Source organism: Citrus sinensis, chromosome 1 (assembly GCF_022201045.2).
Source record: "Citrus sinensis cultivar Valencia sweet orange chromosome 1, DVS_A1.0, whole genome shotgun sequence".
NCBI classification, from domain to species: domain Eukaryota; kingdom Viridiplantae; phylum Streptophyta; class Magnoliopsida; order Sapindales; family Rutaceae; genus Citrus; species Citrus sinensis.
Genome location: NC_068556.1, coordinates 2,083,593 through 2,109,900, shown reverse-complemented (window position 1 = coordinate 2,109,900; position 26,308 = coordinate 2,083,593). Strand labels below are relative to the sequence as shown.

General features: G+C 34.5%; 4 protein-coding genes across 8 annotated transcripts; 3 read left to right on the top strand and 1 right to left on the bottom strand.

Annotated features, from left to right (window-relative positions):
• Window positions 1–532: 532 nt before the first annotated feature.
• LOC102610187 (pentatricopeptide repeat-containing protein At4g32450, mitochondrial) lies at window positions 533–3,598 on the bottom strand. The gene is made up of 2 exons (XM_006483256.4): window positions 1,144–3,598; window positions 533–908 (listed from the first exon to the last, which is right to left on the bottom strand). Exon 1 carries the CDS (start codon window positions 3,478–3,480, stop codon window positions 1,159–1,161), a length of 2,322 nt encoding a protein of 773 aa, XP_006483319.1. The 5' UTR covers window positions 3,481–3,598; the 3' UTR covers window positions 533–908; window positions 1,144–1,158.
• Window positions 3,599–4,935: 1,337 nt separating this feature from the next.
• On the top strand, window positions 4,936–6,778 carry LOC102619818 (ammonium transporter 2 member 5). Its single transcript, XM_006483640.3, has 3 exons — window positions 4,936–5,566; window positions 5,654–5,939; window positions 6,057–6,778. Exons 1-3 carry the CDS (start codon window positions 4,961–4,963, stop codon window positions 6,575–6,577), a joined length of 1,413 nt encoding a protein of 470 aa, XP_006483703.1. The 5' UTR covers window positions 4,936–4,960; the 3' UTR covers window positions 6,578–6,778.
• A 1,426-nt stretch (window positions 6,779–8,204) lies between these two features.
• Window positions 8,205–15,186, top strand: LOC102610500 (peptidyl-prolyl cis-trans isomerase CYP95). 5 transcript variants are annotated; one of them, XM_052435513.1, is made up of 14 exons: window positions 8,205–8,338; window positions 8,893–8,970; window positions 9,089–9,143; window positions 9,277–9,365; window positions 9,677–9,701; window positions 10,412–10,450; window positions 11,108–11,225; window positions 11,392–11,519; window positions 11,622–11,985; window positions 12,513–12,631; window positions 13,087–13,264; window positions 13,351–14,148; window positions 14,330–14,398; window positions 14,598–15,186. In XM_052435513.1, exons 2-14 carry the CDS (start codon window positions 8,893–8,895, stop codon window positions 14,914–14,916), a joined length of 2,379 nt encoding a protein of 792 aa, XP_052291473.1. In that variant the 5' UTR covers window positions 8,205–8,338; the 3' UTR covers window positions 14,917–15,186. The 5 variants fall into 5 exon arrangements, with proteins under 5 accessions (XP_052291473.1, XP_052291470.1, XP_052291472.1 ...); XM_052435510.1 differs by having other exon boundaries at window positions 8,206–8,338; window positions 13,060–13,264; XM_052435512.1 differs by having other exon boundaries at window positions 8,265–8,338; window positions 8,888–8,970; window positions 13,060–13,264.
• Window positions 15,187–16,982: 1,796 nt separating this feature from the next.
• Window positions 16,983–17,903, top strand: LOC107177618 (U-box domain-containing protein 11-like). The gene has a single exon (XM_015531681.2). It carries the CDS (start codon window positions 16,983–16,985, stop codon window positions 17,901–17,903), a length of 921 nt encoding a protein of 306 aa, XP_015387167.2.
• The last annotated feature ends 8,405 nt before the right edge of the window (window positions 17,904–26,308 follow it).

The following is a 26,308-nucleotide window of genomic DNA, read 5'->3' as shown; positions in this document are numbered from 1 at the left end:
TTAACCAATATCTATGTGAACTCCCGAAAATACCCCTAATATCAAGCATCAAAGTGGGTATTTTCGTTCTTGGATAGATACAGCGGTGTCGTTTCATGGCAGGCTTAAAACGCAGCGTTTGGCCATGCTCTTTGCAAATGACTTTCTTTTGGCTATCTAAGAATTTAATTGAACTACCAACAAGCGTGTAGATCAGTTGTCAAATGATTGTTCTACCTTAACTAAGGTTCTTAATTCGAAGCTTGAGAATGCAGCTGCGTTAAATACTTATTGGAAGAGTTTTACCGTCCTTGTGATCCTACACGGCTTAAATTTGGATTAGTCGAAACCCAATATGATTTTCGAATATAAAATAGTTTAATATACCAAAAAAAACAAAAAAGAATTTCATTGAACCCTATCTTAAGCTGACGATAGGGTTTGGTTCGCAAAATGCAGTTCAATAATTAGGAAACTTGCGCTGCATAAATTAAGTCAAATGACTCAAAATTGATCAATCAATCTGGGTTATTTGATGAATCAAAATCCAATCAGATTCAAACTTTTCAATATTATTTAACTTTTTCTAGGTATTTACGTGGTTATGCAGATACAAAATTCTTCATAATATAAAATAGGTGAGATAAAGATCCAAAAAAAATATATGTAAATTGTGAAATTTTACAAGTTCCATCATACGTAAATGGCCATACTACAAAGAATAATGCAGGTGGCTGGACGTGAAGCTTCTTTCTACTATTCGTCTCCCGATCCGTGCCAGCGCCCAACAGCCTGAAAAGAGTTGAAATTATATCCCCCTAGTGAAAATCATTGCTTCCTAGTTCTAACTAGCGGTTCTTGAGCTGTGTGTTCAAGCTTGATGGCTTATCCTAGGAGATGCGCACAACTGAGTAATGCATGATGGGAACCTGCCATGAGATTTGCAATTAATCCCAACTCAAGTCAATAAAAGGTCATATGAATCCTCAATAATAAAGATGCAATCCCAACATATTTTACATCCCAATCAAATAGCCACAAGAATCGAATTGCTTTCCATTCTCAGATATTTTAGTTATCATGAATAATTAGATTCTAAAAAATCGGCTAAGGCATGACAATTTACATAAGCACATTAAATACACGGTGAGGCATAATATGCACCTTGGATTCCATATATCACCAATAATCCCGGCAAGAGCACAACCCATCTTTGAAATGGTGGAATCTCTTAGCATCTCGTATAATCAGTTCTCTGCCAACAATTTTCGATATGATCTTCAGCGCACTATGACAATCACCGCAAACACGAAGATTCTTCATGATACGAATAGGAGCACGAGCTGGGCTGCTGAGGAGACCATGTGATACAGCAAGTCTCTCGCTATGAGCAAGAAGAGCTTCCTCCTTGCCTTCCTGGTCTATGTCATGCAGCACAAATCTCGTTTCTGGGATGTAACCGGCCTCTTTCATCTGAGCCCTCAAACCTCTAATCAGAGCATATATCTTATCAGTCTCAGGATGAGATGTATCTCCAGCTCGATATTCATGGACCTTGCTCCTTACTTCTAGAAGATTTTGACTTGCCAATTTCTTATTCTCTTTCTCTTTTGCAAGCTCTGAAGCATTAACTGGTACAAGGCCTGCCTTTGACTTTTCATTCAAGCGGGAGGGGTCTAACTGCTCTACAATCTCAGCACAACGATCACCAAGCTCTAAATTTCCATGCATTCTACAGAGATTCATCAATTTCTCCCAAACATCAACATCTGGCTCCATTGGCATCTTTTCGATGAACTCCAGAGCTTCATCCAGATATCCTGTGCTTCCCAGCATGTCAACTATACTCACATAATGCTTCATGGATGGGACAATGCCATAGTCCTTGCTCATTGATTCAAAGTGCAGCATTCCCTCAACAACATCACCCAAAGCACTACATGCAGAGAAAACACCAATGAAAATTTGATCATCTGGTTTCAGTCCAGCTTGCTTGAACTGAGAGAAAATATCAACTGCATCCTCTCCAAGACCATTCTTGGCGAACCCAGTTATCATAGTGTCCCAAGAAGTCAAATCACGCTCTGTCATATTACTAAACACACTGAACGCATCATCCATAGAGTCACATTCTGAATACATTTTTAAAATCCCGTTATAAGTGCTAACTCTGAGAGGGGACAGCAATCGTTCAACATGTTCATGCACAGCTTTTGCTTCTTCTAGTGCTTTTGCATCCCCACATGCCTGCATTAACTGTGAAAATGTGGGTAAATCCACAGAAATGCACTGCTTCTCTAACAACCCCAAAACTTCTATAGCTTCCTTCACTTTCCCCTCCTTAACCAAACCATCCAGCTGCTCAAGGGTTCCATTATTTTGGCTACTCCTAGAGGCCTCAGCAAAGTCATCTTCATGTTTACAATTATTTAATACTTGAGATGCCATCATCCCATTTTGAATATTCCCTGAGTAGGACTGGTATTGTCCTTCATTAGGATTCTGCTGATACTGCCTACGACTTTGGTCCCACTGATACTGTCCACCATTTTGGTCCTGCTGATAGAAACTTGGGCTGTTCTGATGAATTCCAAAATTTCCAGAATAATGACCACTCAGTGCTTGCTGATGCTGCCCAGTGTCCTGCATACAATTACCATTAAAGCTTCCCAGTGATTCCGAAAATCTTTGTGAATTAAACCCATTACGGTTTTGCATCACTTCTCCAGGTCCATAATGAATAGGACCATACTGATTTTGCACATTTGCATTACCTCCACTCCTTGACATTTGTGGTTGAGCCCCACTAAGGTTTGGATGTGGTTGCCCATTGTTATACCAACCATAATCGTTAAAGTTTCCATTTTGCTGAAAAGTATTATTCTGAAATTCATTTATATGGCTCTCACTGTTAACCCCAGCATGATGCTGGTAAAACTCATTTGAATTCTGCTGAAAACCCCTAGAACTCTCCCCGTAAATCCCATTCGAATTTTGCTTTCCATACCCATCAATTTGCCGATAATGGCCTTTAAAGTTTCCATTTTCACCAACTATATTCCTCTGCTGTTCACTACTAAAGCTTTCTCTATAACCCCCACTAGCTTTCTGACAATTATCAATTCTATTCTGCTTCAAACCACCATGATTTTGCCCATAAAACCCACAGTTCCCATTTTGTCTAAGGGGGTTGTCCCAATAGTCATTTACACGCCTCTCCGTAAAACCCCCATTGGGATTTAAACCATGCTCATTTGGTTTTTGCTGAAAGTCTACAGAGCTTTGCTCGGTACAAAACCCATTAGGGTGTTGGTCATTTTGGAAAGAATCATCTTCATAATATCCATTAGGGTTTTGAAAATCAAATCTTTCGATAGCAGTGCTGAGATTTTTCAATAAATATAGGGTTTTGGTTGAATCACAAGAAGTAAGAGAAGAGCTTACCTTGGATAAAGCTGTGAGAGACCTGATTGTGAGGAACGAAGCTGTACTTCTGGACATTTGAAAACTCAAAACCAGAAATTTACACAGCGACAGAGACAGAGACAGAGAGAGAACGATGGTTTTAGAGAGAGAAAACAGGACTGAAACTGAATCCGCTTAACTCTAAAACCTTAAACCCTATTGGCCGACAGATCAATTGGGCCCTATCTATGGCTTAACACTTTTTTCTGTTTGGGTAATTACATCTGAGTCCCTGATTCTACTAAATTCTTCATTAGTCCCTTACCGTCCAATTTCTTTCAGAATTCGACTTGTTAATGAAAATTAATGAAGCAAATAAGTAGACCTATACAAGCTAATTGCCTAATTTAAAGCGTAATAATAGAAAAACCTAATCTTTTGCTTAACGAATTTTGATAATACAAAATAGAAAAGCTGATAATTTAAATTGGTATCTTATATTATTCATGTTGTGTTAAATTTGGACGATTAAAAATTGATTATATTAAGATCTCCTTTAATAATCGTGTCATATTTGTGGCACATGTTTAATATATGTTCTTTTTTTAAAAAAGATTTCATCTATTTCATATGCTTTTAGTCCAAATTTTTTATATTCATTATACAGTCTACATACTCAAAATTAAAATATATTTGTAGTACAAATTATATATTGCTAATCAATTTTAGTCTAAATATAACTAAATGATCTTTGTTATGCTAAATATAACTTTGGGGTATTTTTTGTTATGATTCCCAGTTGCCTAGAACATTTGGTAATGCTTACTAGGACATGGCAGCACAGACCAATTGCTAGACTTCTTTTTTTTTTTTAACCTCATTCATTTGTTCAATTTTTAGATAAATAATTAACCAGAAAATATTATTTACCATACATCTCATAAACTTTTTCTTGACAAGTATTGCTTTTATCTCACAACATATATAACTTAAAAGCCGCACCTCACTACCACGTAAGCCTGGTTTTGTGAGCTCCCATCCTCATGCCTTTAGTTGTAATTCTATCAAAAACTAGGGACTAAGTTGTTGTTGCGCTTTATTTTTATGATTTTTTTTAATGTATCTTTCCTTTCTATGCTTGATAGATAGCTATATCTCAGGCACAGCAAACTGATCTTCTAAATAAGATCAAAAATGATATACGGATCGAAGTTTTGTAATATGTATACACAAGGATGGAGACAGCTGCCAATGCAGCAATGGTGATCCATATTGAAAAACAGCTAAATGCTAAAAGAATATGCTACAAATTATTTGTATCTTTGAAATTAACGTTAAATGGCTTGGAGTACTCGCTGAAACTGTGAAGAAAATGCAGCAACAATGTGGCGAATTAACGGAACCAATTCAAACAAAATATATATGGTTAAAGATTTAAATTATGACAAAAAGGATTCCGTCATTGAGACAGCTTATCGTGATAATCAAAACAGACAGCTCAGTTATAAACTCAGCAAAGCGTCACTTTAGAGACGCTGTGAACCATTGATTGCTACGTTGAGACAGGGAGTTGAAAATGAGCAATTCATCATTTTATCTCCCGGAAAATCTTGCCCCGGATGATGCAAGTCCGGGATGGATGAACAAAGCTGACAACGCATGGCAGCTCACAGCAGCGACACTCGTTGGTATGCAAAGTGTTCCGGGGCTTGTGATTCTATACGGAGGGGCAGTGAAGAAGAAATGGGCAGTGAATTCTGCTTTCATGGCACTCTATGCATTTGCTTGTGTTCTTGTTTGCTGGGTTCTTTGGGGCTACAGAATGTCTTTTGGGACCGAAAGGTATATAGCATTCTGGGGAGCTCCAAATGTTTCCTTAGGCGAAAATTATCTCCTTCAGAAGGCATTTCTTGGAAAGTTTCCCAATGCGACTATGGTGTACTTCCAGTTTGTTTTCGCCGCAATCACTTTGATTTTGATTGCTGGCGCCGTGTTGGGACGCATGAATTTTTACGCTTGGATGATGTTTGTCCCACTATGGCTTACTTTCTCGTACACAATTGGAGCTTTCAGTATATGGTGTCCCGATGGCTGGCTCTCCAAGCTAGGATTATTGGATTACTCCGGCGGCTATGTGATTCATCTATCTTCTGGAGTTGCTGGTTACACCGCCGCATTTTGGGTATATTTTCAAACAAACTTGCTCAGTTTTGTCAGCCAAATTTGTTAATACATAACTTCTTGTTTTCCTTCTCAAATCTTATTGCAGGTCGGTCCACGTCTAACCAGGGACAGGGAAAGATTTCCTCCGAATAATATCCTTCTAATGTTAGCGGGAGCAGGGCTGCTCTGGATGGGATGGACGGGGTTCAATGGAGGAGACCCTTATGTCATAAGCACGGATGCTTCCCTGGCAGTTTTAAACACTCATGTCTGCACCGCAACAAGCTTGATCACTTGGCTCTTGCTGGATCGTATATTTTTTGGCAAAACTTCTGTCATTGGCGCTGTTCAAGGCATGATCACTGGTCTAGTTTGCATCACCCCAGCAGCCGGTAAGTCCAAAATCCAAATACTAATAATTCCTTAGCCTATGCCGATATGTTTGGCTAACATTTGCTGAAAGTCCTAACACAAAAACAAATGTTTCTTGTACAATGAACGTGACATAGGGATTGTGCAAGGATGGGCAGCAATTATAATGGGACTATGCTCTGGCTCAATTCCGTGGTTCACAATGATGGTTGTGCACAAAAGATCCGCCATGCTACAGAAAGTTGACGACACAATGGCAGTTCTACACACTCATGCTGTTGCCGGCAGCCTAGGGGGATTACTAACTGGTGTCTTCGCAGAACCAAAGCTGAACTATTTGTTTTACGGTTACTATGCACAATATGTAGGCCTTTTTTATGGTTTTGATATGGGAAAAGTTGCCACTGGATTTCGACAAATAGGAATTCAACTGCTGGGAATTTTATTTGTTGTGGCACTTAACATCACTACCACGAGCTTAATCTGTCTTTTCATAAGAATATTAGTCCCTCTGAGAATGTCTGAGGAGGATATGGAGATTGGGGATGAAGCTGCTCACGGCGAAGAAGCTTATGCTATTTGGGGTGAAGGTGACGGGTCTGAGAATTCCAGATATGATGTTGAACTGCCGGTCAGTACAAAGAATAGAGCTGCCTAAGTTGGGCTGAGATGACATGACATGAAATGAAAGCTTATTATGTTTATATTTTTATTTCATAAAAGAATAAAAGCATTGAAGTAACTGTTTGGTTTGCAACTTCTTGATTGTTTCTTGTTGAATATGCAGAGAAGTAAAGAACTTGCATGCACTGTATTCAGTACTTATAGTCGAACATAATGTGCACTGCTCTTTTGTATTGTTTGTTTTTCCACTATTATTTTTCTAAAGGCATTGGTTTACATCTTGATTGGAAAGGCTATAAAAATTGATCAAACTAATGAAAGGAAAGAAAGGGGAACAATAACATTTGTGCCAAACACAAACATCAGAAACTAGAGTAGCAAATTTCAATCCAAATTTGAGAATCCCATTTTTGTTTAGTTCATAAAACTCTGAACCCCACTATAACCAATCTACAAATCAGATCAATTTGGAAAAAAGAGTAATGAGAAATTCAAATAGAAGTAATGGTACATCCTGCTGGTTTTACCATGTTAATTGAAAAATGATCAATTAACCTTGTAATTCCGACCAAGTGTTTTAGTTGTTTTTGTCCATCTTCCATTTTGTTTAGTATTTTTCTGAAAAGATGTCCACTCCTATCACAAGTGTAATGAAAATTTAATTTTATCGAATTTTAATCGAATTTTACAAGCTAAATTTGAACCTCGGAACTCCTAATTCCCCTAAATTTTTTATTAAAACAACATGTAGAACTCTTCGAATGTAAATGACGGGTAAGATTACAAGTAATTTATCTATAATTTTTTGCATATAATAAACGGAATTTTTTTTTTCAATGGGAAAAAAGTTTATTTGGGTAAACTTATAATGATAGAAATAATAATTACTAAAACAATTAACTATTAGAGATGGCAAAACGAGTTATTGGATCATGTTTTTGTCATGTCAGCTTCATGTTGTATTAAATTTAAGTCAACTCAAACACGACTCATTTAATAATTGTCTCAAAATATTGAAATTCAAACCTAACACGGAATATAAACAGGTTACCCAATAATTCATTTAATATTTATATATTTAACAAATGTTACACACCCCCAAACTTTTACACATTTATATTGTTTAAAGTTTAAATTATATATATGTAAATATTATTATATATCGATATTATAAAATATACATGTGTATCAATATTTTATACACTTACACAATTAAAATTCTGAATTTATATAAAATTTATAAATAAAACACTATGTATATGTCCATCTTCCGAAAAAAAAAAGATAATCATATCTAATATTTAGGTTTTAATGATAAGAACTTAAAAATTATTTTAAAATATAAAATATAATCGTGTCATTATTTAGATAAATGAGTTAAGAATTTTAACTCTAACTCGACACAGAAAATATTTGTGTCAACCCAAATCCGACCCATTTAATTTAATAATCGTATTAAATTTGATGATTCATATCTATTTATTTAGTATTATGTTCATATTCGGTAATCGGATCATGTCAAATTTTATCTGTTCTATGAACCATATAAGAAAATGAAAATGCGAATTACTTTGGGAGGATGGAATTGCAAGAAATGATAAGGGCAATAGAGACAATCCATGTCGAAATATAGGGACAGTCAAATAATTTCACGTGGCAGTAGAAGCAGCTAGGCCTAGGCTCGTTTAAAAGGCAGATTAGGTTTTCTTTTTCTTTTCTAAAACTCACTCAACTGGTTCGCTCACTGAACTCATATCGTTTTGCATTTTCTTTTGTGTGGCTCTGCGTTTCTCAGGTGATTTTATTTTGTAGGGTTTCCTGATCGTCCTCTCTTTCTAAAACATTAATATTTTAATTCAATTAATTAATTATTTCCTTTTTTTTGTATTAATTTATCTGATGCGTAACCTAGAAGGCTTTTTTTTTAGATTGAATTTGTATCTATATGCTTTTGTTCAGTGTATATCTAATTAATGGTTAATTTAGTTTTTCAATTATTGTTAAAAAAATATTTGCCTTTAAATTAGGGTTTTGTGGGAATTTAGCTAGGGCTTACTGATTTTGGCTTGATTCGATCTGTTGTTTTACTTGATTATACCAGTTGTAGGTTAACATTGGGGAAGAATTGGAATTATCTGATGATTTGACCCAATTGAAGCTTTTAAATGGGTTTATCTTTTTTTTTTTTTGTAGTTTTTTCATTCTAGCACCTCAGGGCAACTATTTGGATGCTATTTGTAATGTTTAGTAATTATTTTAGCTGTTGATGTTCATTCATGGAATCTAACTTCACTTCGTTGCCTCGATGATTTTTAAACTGGCTTGATTTGTTATATTGGAAAAGCATAGATGGCAAAGAAGAAGAGTCTGCTCGTTTTTATGGATGTTTCAATTGATGGCGATCCTGTTGAAAGAATGGTTTTTGAGGTATTATTGTTGCCGCATCCTGGTTTTCAGCTGTTAACTTATTGATTACTGTGATTTTTTCCCCCAAAACATATCAGCCCGCAGCTAGAATTAATTGAATGAACCTTCAATTACACAGCTTTTCTCTGATATTGCTCCCAAGACTGCAGAAAATTTTCGAGCACTTTGTACAGGTAACACGTGTGCAGTCGCTTCTATTATTGCATTTTTGCTCGTGATATTCTTATATCAGAGATTTATCTGGTGTAATAAACCCCTTTTTTTCTGTTTTGCTGATATTTTTCTTTTTTTTTTATCAATTCTCAGGGGAGAAGGGAATTGGTCCTAGAACTGGAAAACCATTGCACTACAAGGGGTCCTTTTTCCATCGTGTCATTAAAGGTTCCATGGCTGAGGTTTGTTGATTATCTTGTTTACATTTAATTTTCGACTTTGATCAGTTCGAAATTTCTTCTTCTTATCTTGTTAAACATGGCTTAGAAGTGGTCTGTCTTTCAGTCAGTTGCTTTAGTCAGTTACTATTGTTTATGCTGTAGGACACAGGGCTGATGGTCACGACTGCTTTTCTTGTGATGTAGTTTTAAGGTTGTACTTACTAAGTTGGCTATACTCAAAATTTACTGAACTTCACCATGACCAACCAGTTTTGTACACGTTAAATGTCTTCTGCTTACCAGTGTGCTAATACTTTAAATGTATTTTGCAGGGCGGTGACTTTGTAAAAAGAGATGGTACGTATAGTTTGCATAGTTTTTCATTCCTTCTGTATCTCCATGTACATTTGATGTAGTTATTTCACTGTGTTCATAATTTAGGTATTGTTATTATTTTTTATTTAGGTTAAGCTGATAATCTATTATTCTTTTATTCAAAGTGGTAATAAGTGTCTAAAGTTATGTGTTATCAACTCATAAGGAAATTTATTTATCAGTTATATATGACGATATTATACCTACTGGTCCTTCTTCCCTTCCCATTACTACTATCAGTAATGAATGTGGCGGAGTGGATGTGAATCCTGAGCTCTTTCTGGAACCACTGTGCATCAATAGCCAATTCAGAGGGAAATCTGACTTAATAGCAAGATTGTTAGATAAGCTATTATTGGAGGTGGGAAAAGATATGCTATAAAAAATGAAGGTATTCGAAAGTAACTGGAGTACTGATTTTTGCTGGGTATTATGCTATGCATTCTTTTTTGGGCAATAGTTATTTCATGGGAGTTTGCTTTGTGTCATCCTTTCAGGCTGTGTTCTCCTGGTGACTTCTATTTTATTTGTAATTTAATTGAACAGAATTAACATCAGTGATTTTCATAAGAGATTTAATTTAGCCCTTGTGCGGGAATTTTCTGCTTTTGTTCACTTTTGACTATGAAATTGTGCTTAACTTACTAGTTCTTGCATTTGATTGGCTCTAACAATTTCATTTTTTGGTGTAGGGACTAGTGGAGAAAGCATTTATGAGGGGAAATTTCCTGGTGAGAATTCTATCTTGCCCTTTCAATCTTCTAAGGATAACCTCATGGATCATGATATCTGATTTGTGGAAATTTTAAATAAATTAATTAAATTTTTTTCATAAATGTATAGATTACATTGCAATTGTACAGTTTGCTTGACCCATTTATAATAATGCATAATTTGCAATATGCTCATTGATGTATGTATTTATAATTTATGATTTGTGCATATTTGATTATCTGAGTGGTTCCTGATTATGTATGACAAGCAGGTTGTGAAACGTTTGTTTGACTTGCCCAATCGCAAGGTGCTTCCAGAATGCCTCTTTTGGCTGCAGTGTGTGCTTAGATACTATATTTTTTTACCCTATGTTTTAACTCGGGCATTTGTATATTGTTGAATTTCTTGCCATTTTTCTGCTTCTGCATAAGCTTTATCTAACCACAATTTTCAATTTATCATGATATAAATTCTGAGCATTTTGAATTTCAGTTCCAGACTGTCAAAAATGATCAAATGTTCATTTGTCATATCTATTATGCCATTAAAATTTGTCAGCATTGCCTTTGCATGTATATTCTGATATTATGTGGTTTTTCTTTTGGTTAGATTCACGTTTCTTCTGTAATAATAGATTTTACTGTTAACAAGTGGTAGTCACGGCATAATTGCAGATGAGTCACCGAGGCTAAAACATGATAGACCTGGCCTTTTATCCATGTCTATTGCTGATCGTGACACACTAGGTTCTCAGTTCATCATCACCTTTAAGGCTAATCATAGTCTTGACAGGTATGTGCGTGCAACCGCTTGCTGGTTCCGTTAAATTTATTGACTAAAGAATGTTCATTATGGAATTATTTATGTCCACATCCTACTTTATGAATGAATTCTTTCTATTTCAGTTTGTTTAATGTGCCATCAAATCACCCAGTCTCTGTTCTGTCATTTTTATCAGGAAGTATGTAGTTTTTGGGGAGCTTGTGCAAGGACACGAGATACTGAAAAAAATTGAAAATGTTGGCGATGAAGAAGGGAGACTTACTGTAACAGTGAAGATAATCAATTGTGGTGAAGTTAGCGAGGGTAATAAAACTATTCTAGCCCATTGTTGAATTGTGTGGTACATTCCTTTTGGAGAATTAGTTGTCAATATCATGTATTAAATTGATGGTCTCTATATGCCAGATAAAAAGAAAGGAAATAAATTGAGGGCAGGAAAGGATGCTTCCCTGGATGGTGGCAATCATGAAGCACGGAAGAAGGGAAAGCACAAGAAATCTTCAAGAAATAAGAGGAGGAAGAGAAGACGTTACTCCTCGTCTGATTCAGAGACCTCTTCAGATTCTGAGACGGAATCATCTGAATCTGATATCGATTCTGACTCGTACATGTCCTCTTCGTCAGATGTTAGTTCTTCTAGTGATGATAGACGTAAAAAGAAAAAGAGATCTTCTAAAAGAGACAAACATAGGCGTGGAAAGAGAAGAGATAGACGCCGGGATAAAAAACGTAAGAGGCGTGATAAGAGATCCAAGCGCAGATCAAGAAGGTTTGATTGTTAATTATTACAACGAATCCAAATGTGGCTAGGTTTCTGTACCGTCTATCCTAGTATCCTCTGTTTCAGGATGCCACCGTACTATTGTGCGTGGTTTTAAGTTTTAAATTAAAATGCTTAGCAGTGGATAGTCATCTAAATGTTGGGTCATTCTTCTGCTCTTTATCAGTTTCTAAAGAACCGTTCACTCATCAAGTAAGCCATCACAATGCAAAATAATGTGCAAGGCAATAGAGTCATGCTTATCCAGAGGATAGGACATGCTTGTGTCTGCGTTTAAGAGAATTATTTTCTCCTTTCATTTCTGAGGAGAGCAGTCACCTGTCTTATGCCTTTTGCACATGCCTTGAGTTACAAATTATTTGAGGTCTATTTGTCCAATATTGCATTTGTGCAATTTTCTCAATGCTGTTAGTTTTTTTTTTCCTAGAGTTTGTGTAATTTATTGTAGTTCTTCTCTCATTACTATGTAGTTTTTGGAGTCTCTGCTGAAATTTTCCTTCCTTCTTTTTCATTAGGTCATCAGATAGTCTCACAGACACCGACAGTGATGGTAAAAGTGATAGTAGCAGTGAAGATGATGTTCTTCATGTTGAAGGAAAAGACCGGAAACAAAAAGAACCTTCTCGGATAGCAGGTACTGTCCCATTTGATGATTGTTGTCTCATTTTTATAATGATTGATTTTGCAGTATGAGCTACATAACTTCTTTTTTTTTTTCCATATTTCTGATCATAGATTATTATATAGACATGTCTTTCACATATCATTACAATCTTGCATTTAATTGGAGGAATAAAAGTGATTATCAACGCTTTTTATTTCTTATTAGAGCACGGGGTTTGGGGTTGTGGGAGAAAGAGTCTAGCATCTATTCAAACTACATTAAGAACAAATAACCATGCAAACTTGCTCAGGGTTAATGGTTGGGAGTCTTCTTACTGTCTGGTTGGCAGTTATTAGAACAAAAGTGATTTCAAGTCTTGGCTTGAGGCATTTTGTGTATTGAGGTTTTGGATATTTCTTCTGATGCCCTCTGTACTATTTCTGTGCAATAATCTTCAGTTGGCAATAAGTCTGCTCTGGCTGCAGAGGAAGCTGCTTCCTTTCTGCAGAGAAAGAGGGAGGATGATATGTTTGAAAAGGAAGAAGGTGAAGAAACTCCCAAGGAAAATGGTGAACAGCGGAGCAATGGCATTCAAGCAGGTGCTAAATCTGTCAGATCAGATAGACAGCCTGATGTGGTGGATGATCATCCAGGCAAATCTAGGTCTACTTTCTATTCTTCTCACTCAGTTATTCTTTATGCTTAGCCATTCTTCCCGATCTGGTATTTTATTTAAAGCTGATGAGCAGGAGCCGAAGCATGAGTCCTAAGAGGACCTTGAGTAAGAGTATGAGTATTAGTCCCAGGAGGGGCCCGAGCAAGAGCCCTAGTGTTAGTCCAAACCGAAGTATGGGCCGTACACCGAGTGTGAGTAGAAGTCCACCTCCACAGAGGAGGAGTATCAGCAGAAGCCCTCTTGGAAGCGAAAGTAGTAGGAGCCCTGCTAGGAGTTTCAGTAGAAGCCCATCAAGGGGCAAGAAGGACAGGAGCATCAGCATGAGCCCAGTGAGAGCCAGGTCTCAAAGAAGCTTGAGCAGGAGCCCTCCAAGAGCATTATCGAAAATATCTATCAGCAAAAGCCCCGCAAGAATTTTAAAAGGAAGCATAAGCAGGAGCCAAAGTAGATCTTCTCAGAGAAGCAGAAGCAGAAGCCCGGTCCGATCTCGAAGAAGTGTGAGTAGAAGTCCTGTCAGATCTTCTCGGCGAAGTGTGAGCAGAAGCCCAGTTAGAACTACTTGGAGAAGCATAAGCAGAAGCTCAGGCAGGGCTCCTAGGAGAAGCATTAGCAGAAGCCCGATTAGGCCACCAATTCGGAACAGTCGTCGCAGTTATTCAAGGAGCCCTAGCCCCGTGCGAAGGGCAAGGTCACCTCCTTCAGTTCGAAGAAGTTTATCCAGAAGTGTTTCCCCTGATGGTTCGCCCAAGCGCATCAGGAGAGGCCGAGGTTTCAGTCAGCGCTACTCTTATGCGCGAAGGTACAGAACCCCCTCACCAGATCGCTCTCCCATCAGGTCTTATCGATATGGTGGTAGAGGTGATCGTGACAGGTTAGTAGGCAGCCCAATTAGTTTTCAATTTTCAATTGCTTTCCTTATATGGTGTTGGTGTTGGCCTGAAATTTTGTGACCATTTGGAACTGTACTACTAATCACGTGATTGGTATTAGGGATGATGCTAATAATCTTGAACTTTGTTGTGCTCCGCTTCCCTCCCGCCTCTGTTTTTCAGATATTCAAGTTATAGGAGATACTCGCCTAGGCGCTATAGGAGTCCACCTAGAGGAAGAACTCCACCAAGGTATATGGTCCTATTATATAAATTTTCACATCTTGGTTTCGACATGAATGGCGTAATAAGCTTAAAATGCTTTTGAAATTCTCTCTGTACTATACTGTTCCAATAAGGCTCCCTTTGTGTGGTATTTGGCAATCATCTGCCTTCTTCCATTGAGTTGTTTTATATTTGTCACCATTTTCACTGCAACACCTATTTGCAGATACAGAAGCAGGAGAAGCCGGACTCGAAGTGTCTCTATATCACGTAGCCCCCGCTACCGAAGCCGTCGACGTAGCCGCAGCTATAGCCCCATCCAAAGCCATTCACCAGTTGAAATTTCCAGATCTCGTGTCTCTCCAAGGAATGAAAGGCGAAGGTCACCTTCTTGGAGTAGGAGCGCTTCGGAGTCACGGTCTTCGCTCGACTCCCAATCACCAAAGCGGACAAGCAAAGCACGTTCAAGATCATCATCGGGAAGCCCAGACGGGAGGAAGGGCCTGGTCTCATATGAAGATGGTTCTCCTGATTCAGGCCGGTGAATCAGAAAATGGTGTAGTGCTGTTATCAACAATGAGCTAGTTTAATTTTTGGATGAATGGTAGCCTTGTCGTTGTCCTTTTGAAGCGACTTTTAAATGTTGGGGTCTCTCAGACTAGTGTACTTCGGTAGAGTTTATTTTTAGCAGTTGAACATGTATCTAGTTTGGGTTTAGATTCATATTTGACGTGTTGTCGAGGACGGTGTGTTTTGAGTAAATGGAGATTATACACCATTTAGAGACGGTTAGAAAAAAATCACAGAATTTTTAATGTGGTGTGGGTGCAGGTTGTCACAGCAATTGAACATGTGACCATTTTTTAAAAAAAATTGCACAAAAATACTAGCTGCTGCTTGGGGACCAGTATACTAGTAGTTATTATTTTGAGGACAAGCATGAGTCTGTATGTTTCAGATGGCGGCTAACGTTCGGAGCAAGAAGCTTTGAACAGAACACTGTACGGCTTTGCTGTCAACATGGCTGTGGTCGAGTGTGACTGCATGAGTGATAAAAAGGATGCCTGATATTCTGCACTTGGAAGTCCAGTGTGTTGTTAATAACTGATTAGATAGAAATTTGGTTGCAAAATTTTAATTAATTGTGTCCCAGTGACTTCGACCGTGAGGAACCCATTCGTGTCCACGAAGTACCCTTATCAAATTTGTACATAAAAGTGCTGGATCGAGTAATAAGGTAGGGGTAAAAGTAGATTTTCAAAAGGCAATTAATTGCTAAGCTGAGGGCGTGTATTTAATTTTTACTTCTTTTTTCATTTATAAATGTTGTTGTAGAATATCATTTAGGAAAAACCAGCTTATTGTTAAGTCTTTAGTGTTTACGACAAGAGAATCGTTAGATGGAGAGGCGAGCCATAAGTAGGGTTGATACTTGATAAATTCTGGGATTGAGCATGAGTTCGAAGCTCATGTTATTGTTAAAGTCTGTTCAAATTTGGACAACCCAGGTTTGGTTAGGTCCGGACCGGACCTAGCTAGACTTGGAACCGAGCTTGGGTTTTTTATTAATTTTTTAATCAATAAAAAAAATTTGAATTAAAGGTAATGATCTAATACATAATAGAATAACAGTCTAATGTATAAAATATTAATAATATAACATAATAAATCACAAATATTAATTTGATATTGTGATATTTTTTATTTATAAATTAAAAATTTGTGCCTTTTTTTCACAGTCCCTTAACTAGGTTCAATTTATGTGGGTTCTATTATTTTTCTTTTACCTACATCCTGGTCTAATCCATACAGGCCAAGTCAACCTGGACTTTTTTACCAACCTTAGCCATAAGCCTCTCTTTTGAATTTTTCTTCCTTTTAATTTTGGTGTTTAATTCTTGACTTTTAGGTCTTTTAGCTCTGTTTAATATTATTTTCATTAGCATTGCTGTTTAATATCTGATTCAACAGTGTGGGTAATTAATCAAGCTTTTGATTTGTTTAAATCAATAGAAGACGGAAATATAATCAAGCTTTTGATTTCCTCAAATTATTTTTCCTTGAATATTCTGTCTCGGCCGTTTAGCACCTCCTCTGTATCTTCAGCCCGTGACAATAATGCGGGTGGATCTTATGCATTTGATTTCCACGGTGTTGTTATATATCTCGCTTGTGTATGGTACAATTATTTTACCATTATATCCAATTATTTAGCGTTTGTTTAAGTAAACGGAAAAATATAGTCGTCTGCATAATTAAACTTCTTCTACCAAATTGAGAATATTGTTCAAATTACAGACTTTTCACATATATGCGTTTGCTTCTAGCAGTTGGATGCCTGGGATGAGACGGGTATGTACTGATAAAAATGACAGATGCTTTGCTTTTGTTTTCCTGTGAATGTCATAAAATATTGAAACAATAAGTCTGCATTCCGGGACTTCGATATTAGAGAGGAACAGTTGCATTCCAAGACGTGAAGGATTTTCCAAAGTTATTAAACATTGGAACTATCTACACAATATCCCGACTTGAATGATAGTCTTTTATAGATTGTTTAAGCATTGTAATTGCACTGCATTCTGGCAATACTATCTGCTTTTCTGAAATCATGTCAGCACCTCGGGTCCGTGAAACCATCAACAATTGTGTCTCTCGATCACAATCAGACTCCTATGAAGATCAGCAAAAAGCTCTCCAGACTTTGGCTTCCATCACCAGGGTAAGTCCCCAGTACAGGAGCTTGCTCGCGCAAACTGATGGAGCTATATCGACTCTTCTTGGCCTCTCAAAATCCTCCTCCCCCATCATCCGAACTCTCTCGCTATCCATCCTTCTCAATCTCTCCTTGAATCCTGACCTGAAACAGTCTCTTGCCTCGATGGAAACCATTTATCGTCTCAATTGGATAATCCAATCCTCGAGCTCCCAAGAAACCGTCAAGTTAGCTTCCTCTTTGATTTGCAGCTTGGCAATGCTAGACAAGAACAAGGCCAGGTTTGGAGTAGCCGGGACCGTACAAGTTCTTGTAAAGGCAGTTTCGGCACCCAGTAATCCTGCCGGCCATCATCTGCTTAGTTCATTAGCAGAGCTAGTGCAGTTCCATGGGAACTCCACTCTAGCTGTCCGAGCAGGCGCAGTCTCAGAGCTAATCCATCTGATAGGAAGCACTGAAGCTGAAGACCTCGCCGGGACGTCGCTAGCTGTTCTGAATCTGCTTGCCAGGTTTGATGAAGGAATGATTGCTTTAACAAAAACTGACCAGATTGTGAGCTTAATGGTGGATGTTCTAAAAGGGAGAAGCATGTTTAGCAAAGAGGGTGCTGCCGATATTTTGCTTCGCTTATTTGAAGAAAGTGAGGGCTGTGTGAGAGATGCATCCAGGTTGCCTGAGTTTTCAACTCTGCTAGCTGATCTTTCCATTAGAGGATCGACCAAAGCTCGCGAAAGGGCTAGTCAGTTGATGAAAAAGATAATGGATTCTAATTTGGATCCCTATATTGATGCAAGCTCCATGATTTACCAATGGTAAGCCACAGATCCAGGCTTGAGATAAAAAATTTTAACAAGGAGGTCTTTTTATTTCTTTACCCATTGATGAATTATGAATTGTATGATTCAGTTGAGGTGACTGAATGTGAATTTTTTAATCAATACTAAACTCTTTTGTTCTTGAGGTTATCAAGATTCGCGGTGATCCATTGATTTGTATATTGATCTGTGACGATAAATTTCGGCACATACACATTCGCTTTGGAGTATGATGTATGGATACAGTTTTTTGTCCATAAATATTATACTGTTTCGAAGCTTTACGCAAATTCTATGACAGTTGCCACGAGGGTTGTCAAATATAGGAGCTGTAGCGTTTCTCTCTCTCTCCCTCTTTTTTTTTTTTTCCTGAAATCTAAATGCGTATGAGTTTTTTGCTGAAATCTAAATATATATATATCTGAAAGATATATTTATTTTTGTTTTTTTAATATCTAAATATAAGTGTTATTTAAAAAAAAAATCTTAAATATGATATTTTGACATATATAACCTCATAAAAATTAACAATACTTATATTTATTGGTTAAACACGTGATAAGTTATAAATAAATTATTTGATTAGTAAAAAAGTTTGATAATATTTACCTTAACAAAGCATGAAAAATAAAATATATATCTAACACGTGTATTTTTTTAGTATATCATATTGATATTTTTTTCTTGTTAATTACATAAGTCACTCAAGAATTGTTTAATCATTTGAATTAAAAATAATGTATTAAATAAAATTTAAAATATATTATAAAATAGTAAATATAAATAAAAAATGGATTTATTATAAAACACACTCACCTAAAGTTCTATTATGTTTAAAATTCTCATTCACAAATAAAAAAAAATTAATAGTTGAATACATGAATATAAAAAAAGGGATAAATAAAAAAATAAAAGGATAATTTATATAATAGAAAATAAATTTATGGGTGACGCTATTTGAACCCACCAAATTACTTACTAAACCCATTACTAAATAAACCCATCTTCAAATTTTGAAATTTTAAATTTTACTCAATAAACTAACTTAAGTACCTAATGTACCCTTATTAAACCCAATGTTTATAATAGTTGTGATTTTACTCATTAAACCTATTAAATTCATTTATAAACCCTTGATAAATATTTCACAATTTTTTTATTTTGAAGAAAGTTTTTGCCTTTTGCCCAAGCTTCTCCAACTGGAGGTGAGATTCCATTGATGCTGAACTTTGGAATCTGATCAATAGGAGAAGTTGTGGGAAAGCTAGTGAAGACAACACACAAGAAGAAAATCTCTCGCCCTTTAGTCATAGACAGTCTCAACACTAAGCCTGTCAAGTTCAAGAAGAATGCATGCACATATGACTGATCACACTGAAAGTTGATTTATGAGTAATTAAGTTTATATCAGTTGCTCGTGTTTGTTCGTACTTTCCTGGGTTTCTTCCACTTTATAAGAGATGTATTAATAAGTTTTCCTAATTCAAGCTATTCTCAATTTTGTTTTGTTCCTCCATAAAACCTCTTGATAGATTAGGATTTAATGAAAATATGATTAGGATTTTATGATTAGGGTTTGATAAAATTGTGTTGAATATACATATGGGTTCAAAAAGTAAAATTCTATTTTTTCTTTTTTATTATATTTTAATGTCCATAATTGTAATTTAATTTAGGGGTACTTTAAAGGAGGGGTGTTAATGAGAGAAAATATTAAAGTTCTATTTTGATATTTTGTCATTCTAATAAATGTCAGAATATTTAAATATTTTAAATTCAGACCTAAACATCTTATAATTAGATATAAGTGGTAGAAAATAAACAAAATAAAAACTATAAATGTCTGAAAATAATTAAGATTAACACTTCAGACAAAAAAAAAAAACAACCCTTTAATCTCAATCAGTTAAGACATTAAGTCCATTATAATACTTCATAAAAATTTTCAGTTATTAAATTATTAAACCAATTTTTTTAGCTTTTTACTTAATCTAAAATGTCTGAATGATATATCATTAAAAGATAGTTTCTAAAATATCCCTATTTAATTAATTAATTTTAATCCTTACCTAAATAAATTTTAATAATTAGCCTTATCACCCATCTATATCTCTTGCGATAACATAGTGATAAACTATTATTATTTTTATCCTTTTGTTTTCTTCAAATCAGCATTATTTATCTTCGTATTTTTTATGAATATTTTTCATATAAAAATCATAAGCTATAATAAAATTGATTAACATATTTATTAATTAAGAATATTAAAAGATTGTATTCAATTGAAGATGATTTATCTGATAATATATTATCTCATTTATGTCTTTTAAGATATTTATTATTTGTTTTATACTTATAATTTGTAAGGACATAAATATAAATATAATAATTTTCAGATTTTTTAAATTAAATGAACGAACAACTTAATACTTATTTTTTAATGATTCAAACAAATATATATATAAAATTCAGATTCAGACATTCAGTTTTATTAAAAATTCAGACTAATTCATGTCTATTCAAAACAAATGCCACCTTAGACTAAATTTTGCTGATTAGGTCTTCAAATTTGCATATCTTTATTTTAGTCATTTTAAGAGTGTCTAAATACTAGTTATACCAATTGATAGTAATATAATCTGATTATAAATACTAGCTATACCAGTTGTAGTCCAATAATCTTGTGTACTTGTATTCACAAAAAAAAAAAAGAGAATACCTTCCGAATTTTATCATTTGAACAGATTGTTGGATACAAGTATTGTTTGTTTTTATTTTGATTTATATAGTATTTTATTCTCTCTAGTTTGTTATCTTCTTCATTTATTAATAAATTAAATTTCATCTTTCCTCTCAAACTTAGGGTTTTTACCTTCTCTTTTTGTTTCCCACTTAAGTAAGAATCATCCAATTCTAACATTGATTACAATAAATGAGAGAACAAATTTAAAATACATATTCCTGTGTATGCATAAAAACTATCCAGATATAATAAGAGTTTATTGTTCAGTTTGCATTGTGAAGCTGAAATCAAAGGCTTAATAATCACAGACGCAAGCACGCATATAGCTGGAAAATGCGCAGGGCATGGGCATGCAGGTTTAGAAAAGTAGCAGCCATGAGCCATATATCACTGCGGGCAAATGCAAAACTAATTAACTAATCAAAGAGACGTTGAAATTGAACACTACTAAAGCATTTAATCAGGTATATTCTATTATTGGGATTGTTTGTGCAGTTAATATAAGTTAAATAGATTCTTGAATATTTTTTCTCGGCCGTATAATAAGAATTAGTGGTGGGGGCATGAGGATTATTTATTTACGGTAAGTCATCGTATGAGAGATTCCACACGTTGCAGTGGCTGACAACATATATATAAAACTTTGGGCCACTTTTGTGTGAATGTCAAAAATTAATGATAATAATAATGAGGAGAAAAAGTAGAATATTTATGACAATTTTATGAAGCAGACAAGAAGTAGCAAGCCAGATTAATCGTCATTGATTTGAAGCATAAGAATCGCGATGCAAAATGAGAGAGATCACTTTTTATATATATGCAAACTGAGGTGCCAGATGCGGAGGGGCTACGACGTGTGTAGGGAATACACGGTGCTAGTTGCTAGGAAAGCTATGTCACTGGCACAAATCTACTCTGATATCAATTGACTCAGAGGTAAATGAAAGTAGAAGAAGTAGAATATATTTTTTTAAAAAAAAATTTCTCGAGCACTAATCTTTTTTCTAATTTATTATTTGTCATGCGTATACTTTAACTAATTATAATAATATGTGCGCATATGTGATAAATAGTGAATGAATAAAGAGTAATATTTTAAGAACAATTCAAGTGGTGAAACTTTGAAAAGCAAAATCTACTAATTCTTTGATGCAATGAATAACAGTATTTCATGATTTCGAACTCTAGAAAAAAGGCATACCAACTAAACTTGAAACACCGGATCAAAATTAATAGAAAACAAATTAAAGAGATACTTCATCTATAAGATGATTAGTTTACTTGACCTTCAAGCAAACTTCATTCCATTTGACCTAATTAGATTAGATTCTCGAACTAAACTAAATTTGTGCACAAGGTTATTGCAAGAAAGATTCGATGGAACAAATAAAGACTTATGAAAACAAATAAATTGAAAACAAAAAGGGGTGTGCTGTGCAGCCATCTATCCAGCTGGTAGCATCTAAGTATATATTTGGATTAATTTGTTCAAAAGAAATAGGGCATTTGCATGCACGAACAATTGAGCATGGCTACGACCAATAATGGCAAAAAGAATAATATTAGGTTTCTGCTATTTTCATCGAAGTGCTGCGAGGATTGATTGATAAATGATACAGCTAGCTATATACATTCTCGATCATTAATCATCTTTTTACAAGCCATATAGGCCCATGAAACAGAAGACAAATTAAAGAAGATGCGAAAGTTTCAAGCTTGCATGCATAGCCGTTCATATTTTCTTGCTTTGCTTCTTTCTCGTTCACATTGTAAACTCATAGAAACTCGTGTTGATAGCGAGGAGGACTGTAGATTGTAATATTGTCAGCAACAATGTCTCTTTCATTATCTCCATGACATCATACCCAATAGATTTGTAGTGCCTGCTTCATCATCAACCGCAATGATATCACAATTAAGAGTTGACTTTACCATCATTACAGCTGGGGGGGCCAAACAAAAAATAAAAAAGAAGGTAATAATTATAATAATCATAATAATAATGGCGAGGTATCCTGATTCCATTTAGTTTGAAACCAAATGAATATGATGATTAAGATGCCACAATAAAAATGGCCAGTCCTAATTTGAAACTTTTAGTTATTAATTTGTGTAACGTAAGCTTCAATTGAGAAAGGGCACTTTGGCAAAATCTGATTCCCTTTTTGTGTCGTCATCTAATTCAAAAAGTTGACTTAATTTGAAGAACAAGTTTTTCCAAATGGCTCGAAATTAACATCCCAATTTTTATTTTATTTTTTTAAAAAAAACCCCCACTTTGTTTAAATCAAATTCCACTTTCTTAATTAATATCTAAAAAATCCCACTAACATTTTTATGAGAATATGACAAATCGAGCACCGAAATTGTACGGAAAAACTGTTGGATCCTTTTGTTCACTCAAGTTACTTCATGACTTTTGTAAAATCTATTTAATCTATTGAACATTTAATAAAAATATATTAATTTATTAATAATATTAATATATGACCAAATAATGAATATGTTCATTTTGATGATTATACGCACGGCATTTTTATTTCAAAAAGTCATTACTAAATCTTAGCAGATAGTAATGGAAAACGAAATAACGATATGATAAATAGGATTTATATGTAAAAATTTTGAAAACTAATTTATTTTTTTGAATTTTCAATAAATAAATAAAATGAAATACAATACGATTGAACTAAAAAAAAAAAAAAGAGACAAAACTGGGAGTAAAATTACATCCGAACCAAAGTAGTTTTGTCCTCAACTGGCACATCAAATTGAAATCGCACCAATTAATTCAGCGTTTGAAAGGAAGAATGACAACTCACAAATCACGGAAAACACGAGGACGAGGAAATTACTTGAAAGAATCGAGAAATTCCCGACACAAATGCATTATAATAATGTGGAACTTTTAGTGTAATCTTCAACTTGGGCCATTAACGTTACGCAATAATAATAATAATCATACAATATAATATGATATAATCTTTGGTCTTTTGTGGCATCAGCATAAGTTCAGCACATATAGATAATTATATATTATGATTGTCGAAACCATGGAGAGACACATAAAATCTCAAGTAGGGTCACGATGATGATTATTCCAAAGGCAAATGTTTGGCCATTCTTCTTCTATATTTTAAGGGAATTTTCTAGGATATAACCATGATTCCTCTTTTTTTTTTTTTTTTTTTTTAAGGAAAATAAGGAATTCATTAAACAGTCAAAGTTTCAACTAACAAGGGGTGGAACAAACCTCCACTCACCCGAATCTGACATAGAACTCCCCACTTGAGCCACAGTACGGGCAGCGGAGTTCGCAGATCTACGAACAAAAGAGAAAGCTACTTCTCCTAGAAAGCGAGCTAAGGCTCTACAATTATCAATAATTGAACCAAAACCATTAGGATAGCTAGTCTTATCATGTAAGGCATTGAAAATTTATTAGTTGTGGGGTAAGTTAAATGTATGCGTAGAGTTGACAACTTAAAAAACATTGCTGCTAACTACTAGGTTAATTGCTATCCACTAATTTTATATCAACTCCATGGTTATTATTTCCGAAAATGTTTTCATTTCTGTTTATAGTTGGATTAAGATTAAGATTAACATTACCATTAACATTAACATTAATTTATAGTTGAGTGATTTGAAGTTTTTAACCCCTTGTAAGTAGAGGATTTTCCTTTTTCGCAGAAAAATAACAATGTCAATTAGATATAAACATTGAAATCTGAATGATTCGTAACTGAAAAACATGACAATTTATAACAATCACGTTATATTAGTAATAAATATTTATCAAATTTTCATAAAGTATAACTGTATCCTTTCATGATAAACATTAATAACTTTTTGATACCACCACAGCCACGTATAAATTAATTAAAATCCCTAACATTACTTTTTTATAATCAACTAAACTTAACTGTAAGTTACACGTCAAAGCCCCCTCATAAACCATATATGTAAAATTCGCTTGAGTCAACACACACAGAGAGAGACACAGATGTGTGAGTGGGAGTGTGTTTTACGATCACATCTCTCTTCGAAACTTTTGTATAAAGAAATATTAACCAAAAGAATACAAGAGACAGTGGTCACCCATGCTTCACATTTGAAGATCTCCATTATCATTCTTTTCTTTTTTTCCTGTTAACTATCTTTCTTCTATTCATTCAATGTGAAATGAGAAACACTTTCCCAAAAGCACCAGAAGACGCCATTTTAGAAAAGCCCTTTTCTTTTTTTTTTGTGGTTTGGCCACTGCAAACGAAACCATTCTTTTCATCTTTAAAGTTTAAAAGAAACCGAGGCTCTATATTTTGCAGAGTTTGCATTTGACTAATTTATCCTCTTCTCTTCATAGACTGATGGATAGAGAAGTACCCTCATCTATTATTGACTTCAGAGGACGAAACTACGTCGAAGCATAGGGCCCTTACCCTTAGCTTCTAGGCTATTAAAATTAAGGAAAAAGAAGGTCTGAATGAAATTTTGTTTAGCTCATTTTTAATGTAACTCTTATACTTTGGCCTCCTTAGCTTTACAATTATGATGTTAAGGGTCTGTCCATTTTTATTATTTGGGAAGTTTTAGTTTAAAAGTTACAATACTAAAATATTTAATAAACATTAATTTTTGTACCTTGAAAGTTATGTTGATATAATTTTCTACTTGTATCATAAAAAAATTATTATACCTTTAATAATTTTGTCAAAATAATTTTTTTAATTTATATTTATTATAAATTATTAACTTTTATTTCATAATTATAACTTTTTTTAACAAATACGTCGCCTCAATTCTAAACACATAAACCGATATCAAATCTCATCGAGACGTATGATATTTAGTATCACTGTCACTGGGCTCTCAAAATAAGGTCTAGCTATGTTGCAATTGTAGTAAGGTACCATAATTGTTTTCAACCATTGAATCCAGCCAATATAACTGTGCAACTGTAGATTTAATGGCTGGTTGCAACTGTAGTACCATACCACAGGTGCAACATAGTTTTGCGCATTCTAAGAAGGGCACGCGTTTGAAAACGACAGTTTGGCTGGCTTTACTCATTCACATTTTGACATTACCAAGCCCATAATTTCACTCTTTTTAGTAGTTTTCATTCATTCATTCTTTAATTCTTTCATTGTAATTGTTTTGTTTTTCTTGGATAAAATTACCCGCCCAACGAAAGTAATGAGTTCAAAAGTCCTAGGACTCGAACTCTCATTCTCTTGCTAATATTCATTTGTAAATAATTTTTTATAGATCAATAATGTTAGGAACTTTAATATTCAAGCCTCAACTTAAAAGTATTTAAAGTCTTTAAGTCGAATGATATTAATTTATTTATAAATAATTATTAGTAAAATTATTACACAAGTGCAAAAGTTATTAATTCTTTCACATTGATATTTATTGGTTAATTTACTAATAAACAAGTATTGGTTAATTTATTAATTATTTTTTTATAAATAAATTATCTAATATTAAGAATATTATTGGAAGGATATTATTGTAAAAGAAAAGAAAAAATAAAAATAAGAATGTAATATATATTAACGTAGGAGTGCTTTTAAAAAAATATTTTTAAAAATATAAATATTAAATGAATACTTAAGTTAAAATATAGAAATTAAATGAATATTTATTTATGTAGA

What these genes read in the sequence shown, in the direction of transcription:
- LOC107177618 (XM_015531681.2), top strand. Translation starts at nt 16,983, where the DNA reads ATGTCAGCACCTCGGGTCCGTGAAACCATCAACAATTGTGTCTCTCGA.
- LOC102610500 (XM_052435510.1), top strand. Translation starts at nt 8,893, where the DNA reads ATGGCAAAGAAGAAGAGTCTGCTCGTTTTTATGGATGTTTCAATTGAT. An exon ending in GCTAATCATAGTCTTGACAG is followed by an intron (nt 11,226 to 11,391) that starts GTATGTGCGTGC and finishes CATTTTTATCAG; the next exon opens with GAAGTATGTAGTTTTTGGGG. An exon ending in TCCAAGCGCAGATCAAGAAG is followed by an intron (nt 11,986 to 12,512) that starts GTTTGATTGTTA and finishes CTTTTTCATTAG; the next exon opens with GTCATCAGATAGTCTCACAG.
- LOC102610187 (XM_006483256.4), bottom strand. Translation starts at nt 3,480, where the DNA reads ATGTCCAGAAGTACAGCTTCGTTCCTCACAATCAGGTCTCTCACAGCT.
- LOC102619818 (XM_006483640.3), top strand. Translation starts at nt 4,961, where the DNA reads ATGAGCAATTCATCATTTTATCTCCCGGAAAATCTTGCCCCGGATGAT. An exon ending in GTTACACCGCCGCATTTTGG is followed by an intron (nt 5,567 to 5,653) that starts GTATATTTTCAA and finishes ATCTTATTGCAG; the next exon opens with GTCGGTCCACGTCTAACCAG. An exon ending in TTGCATCACCCCAGCAGCCG is followed by an intron (nt 5,940 to 6,056) that starts GTAAGTCCAAAA and finishes AACGTGACATAG; the next exon opens with GGATTGTGCAAGGATGGGCA.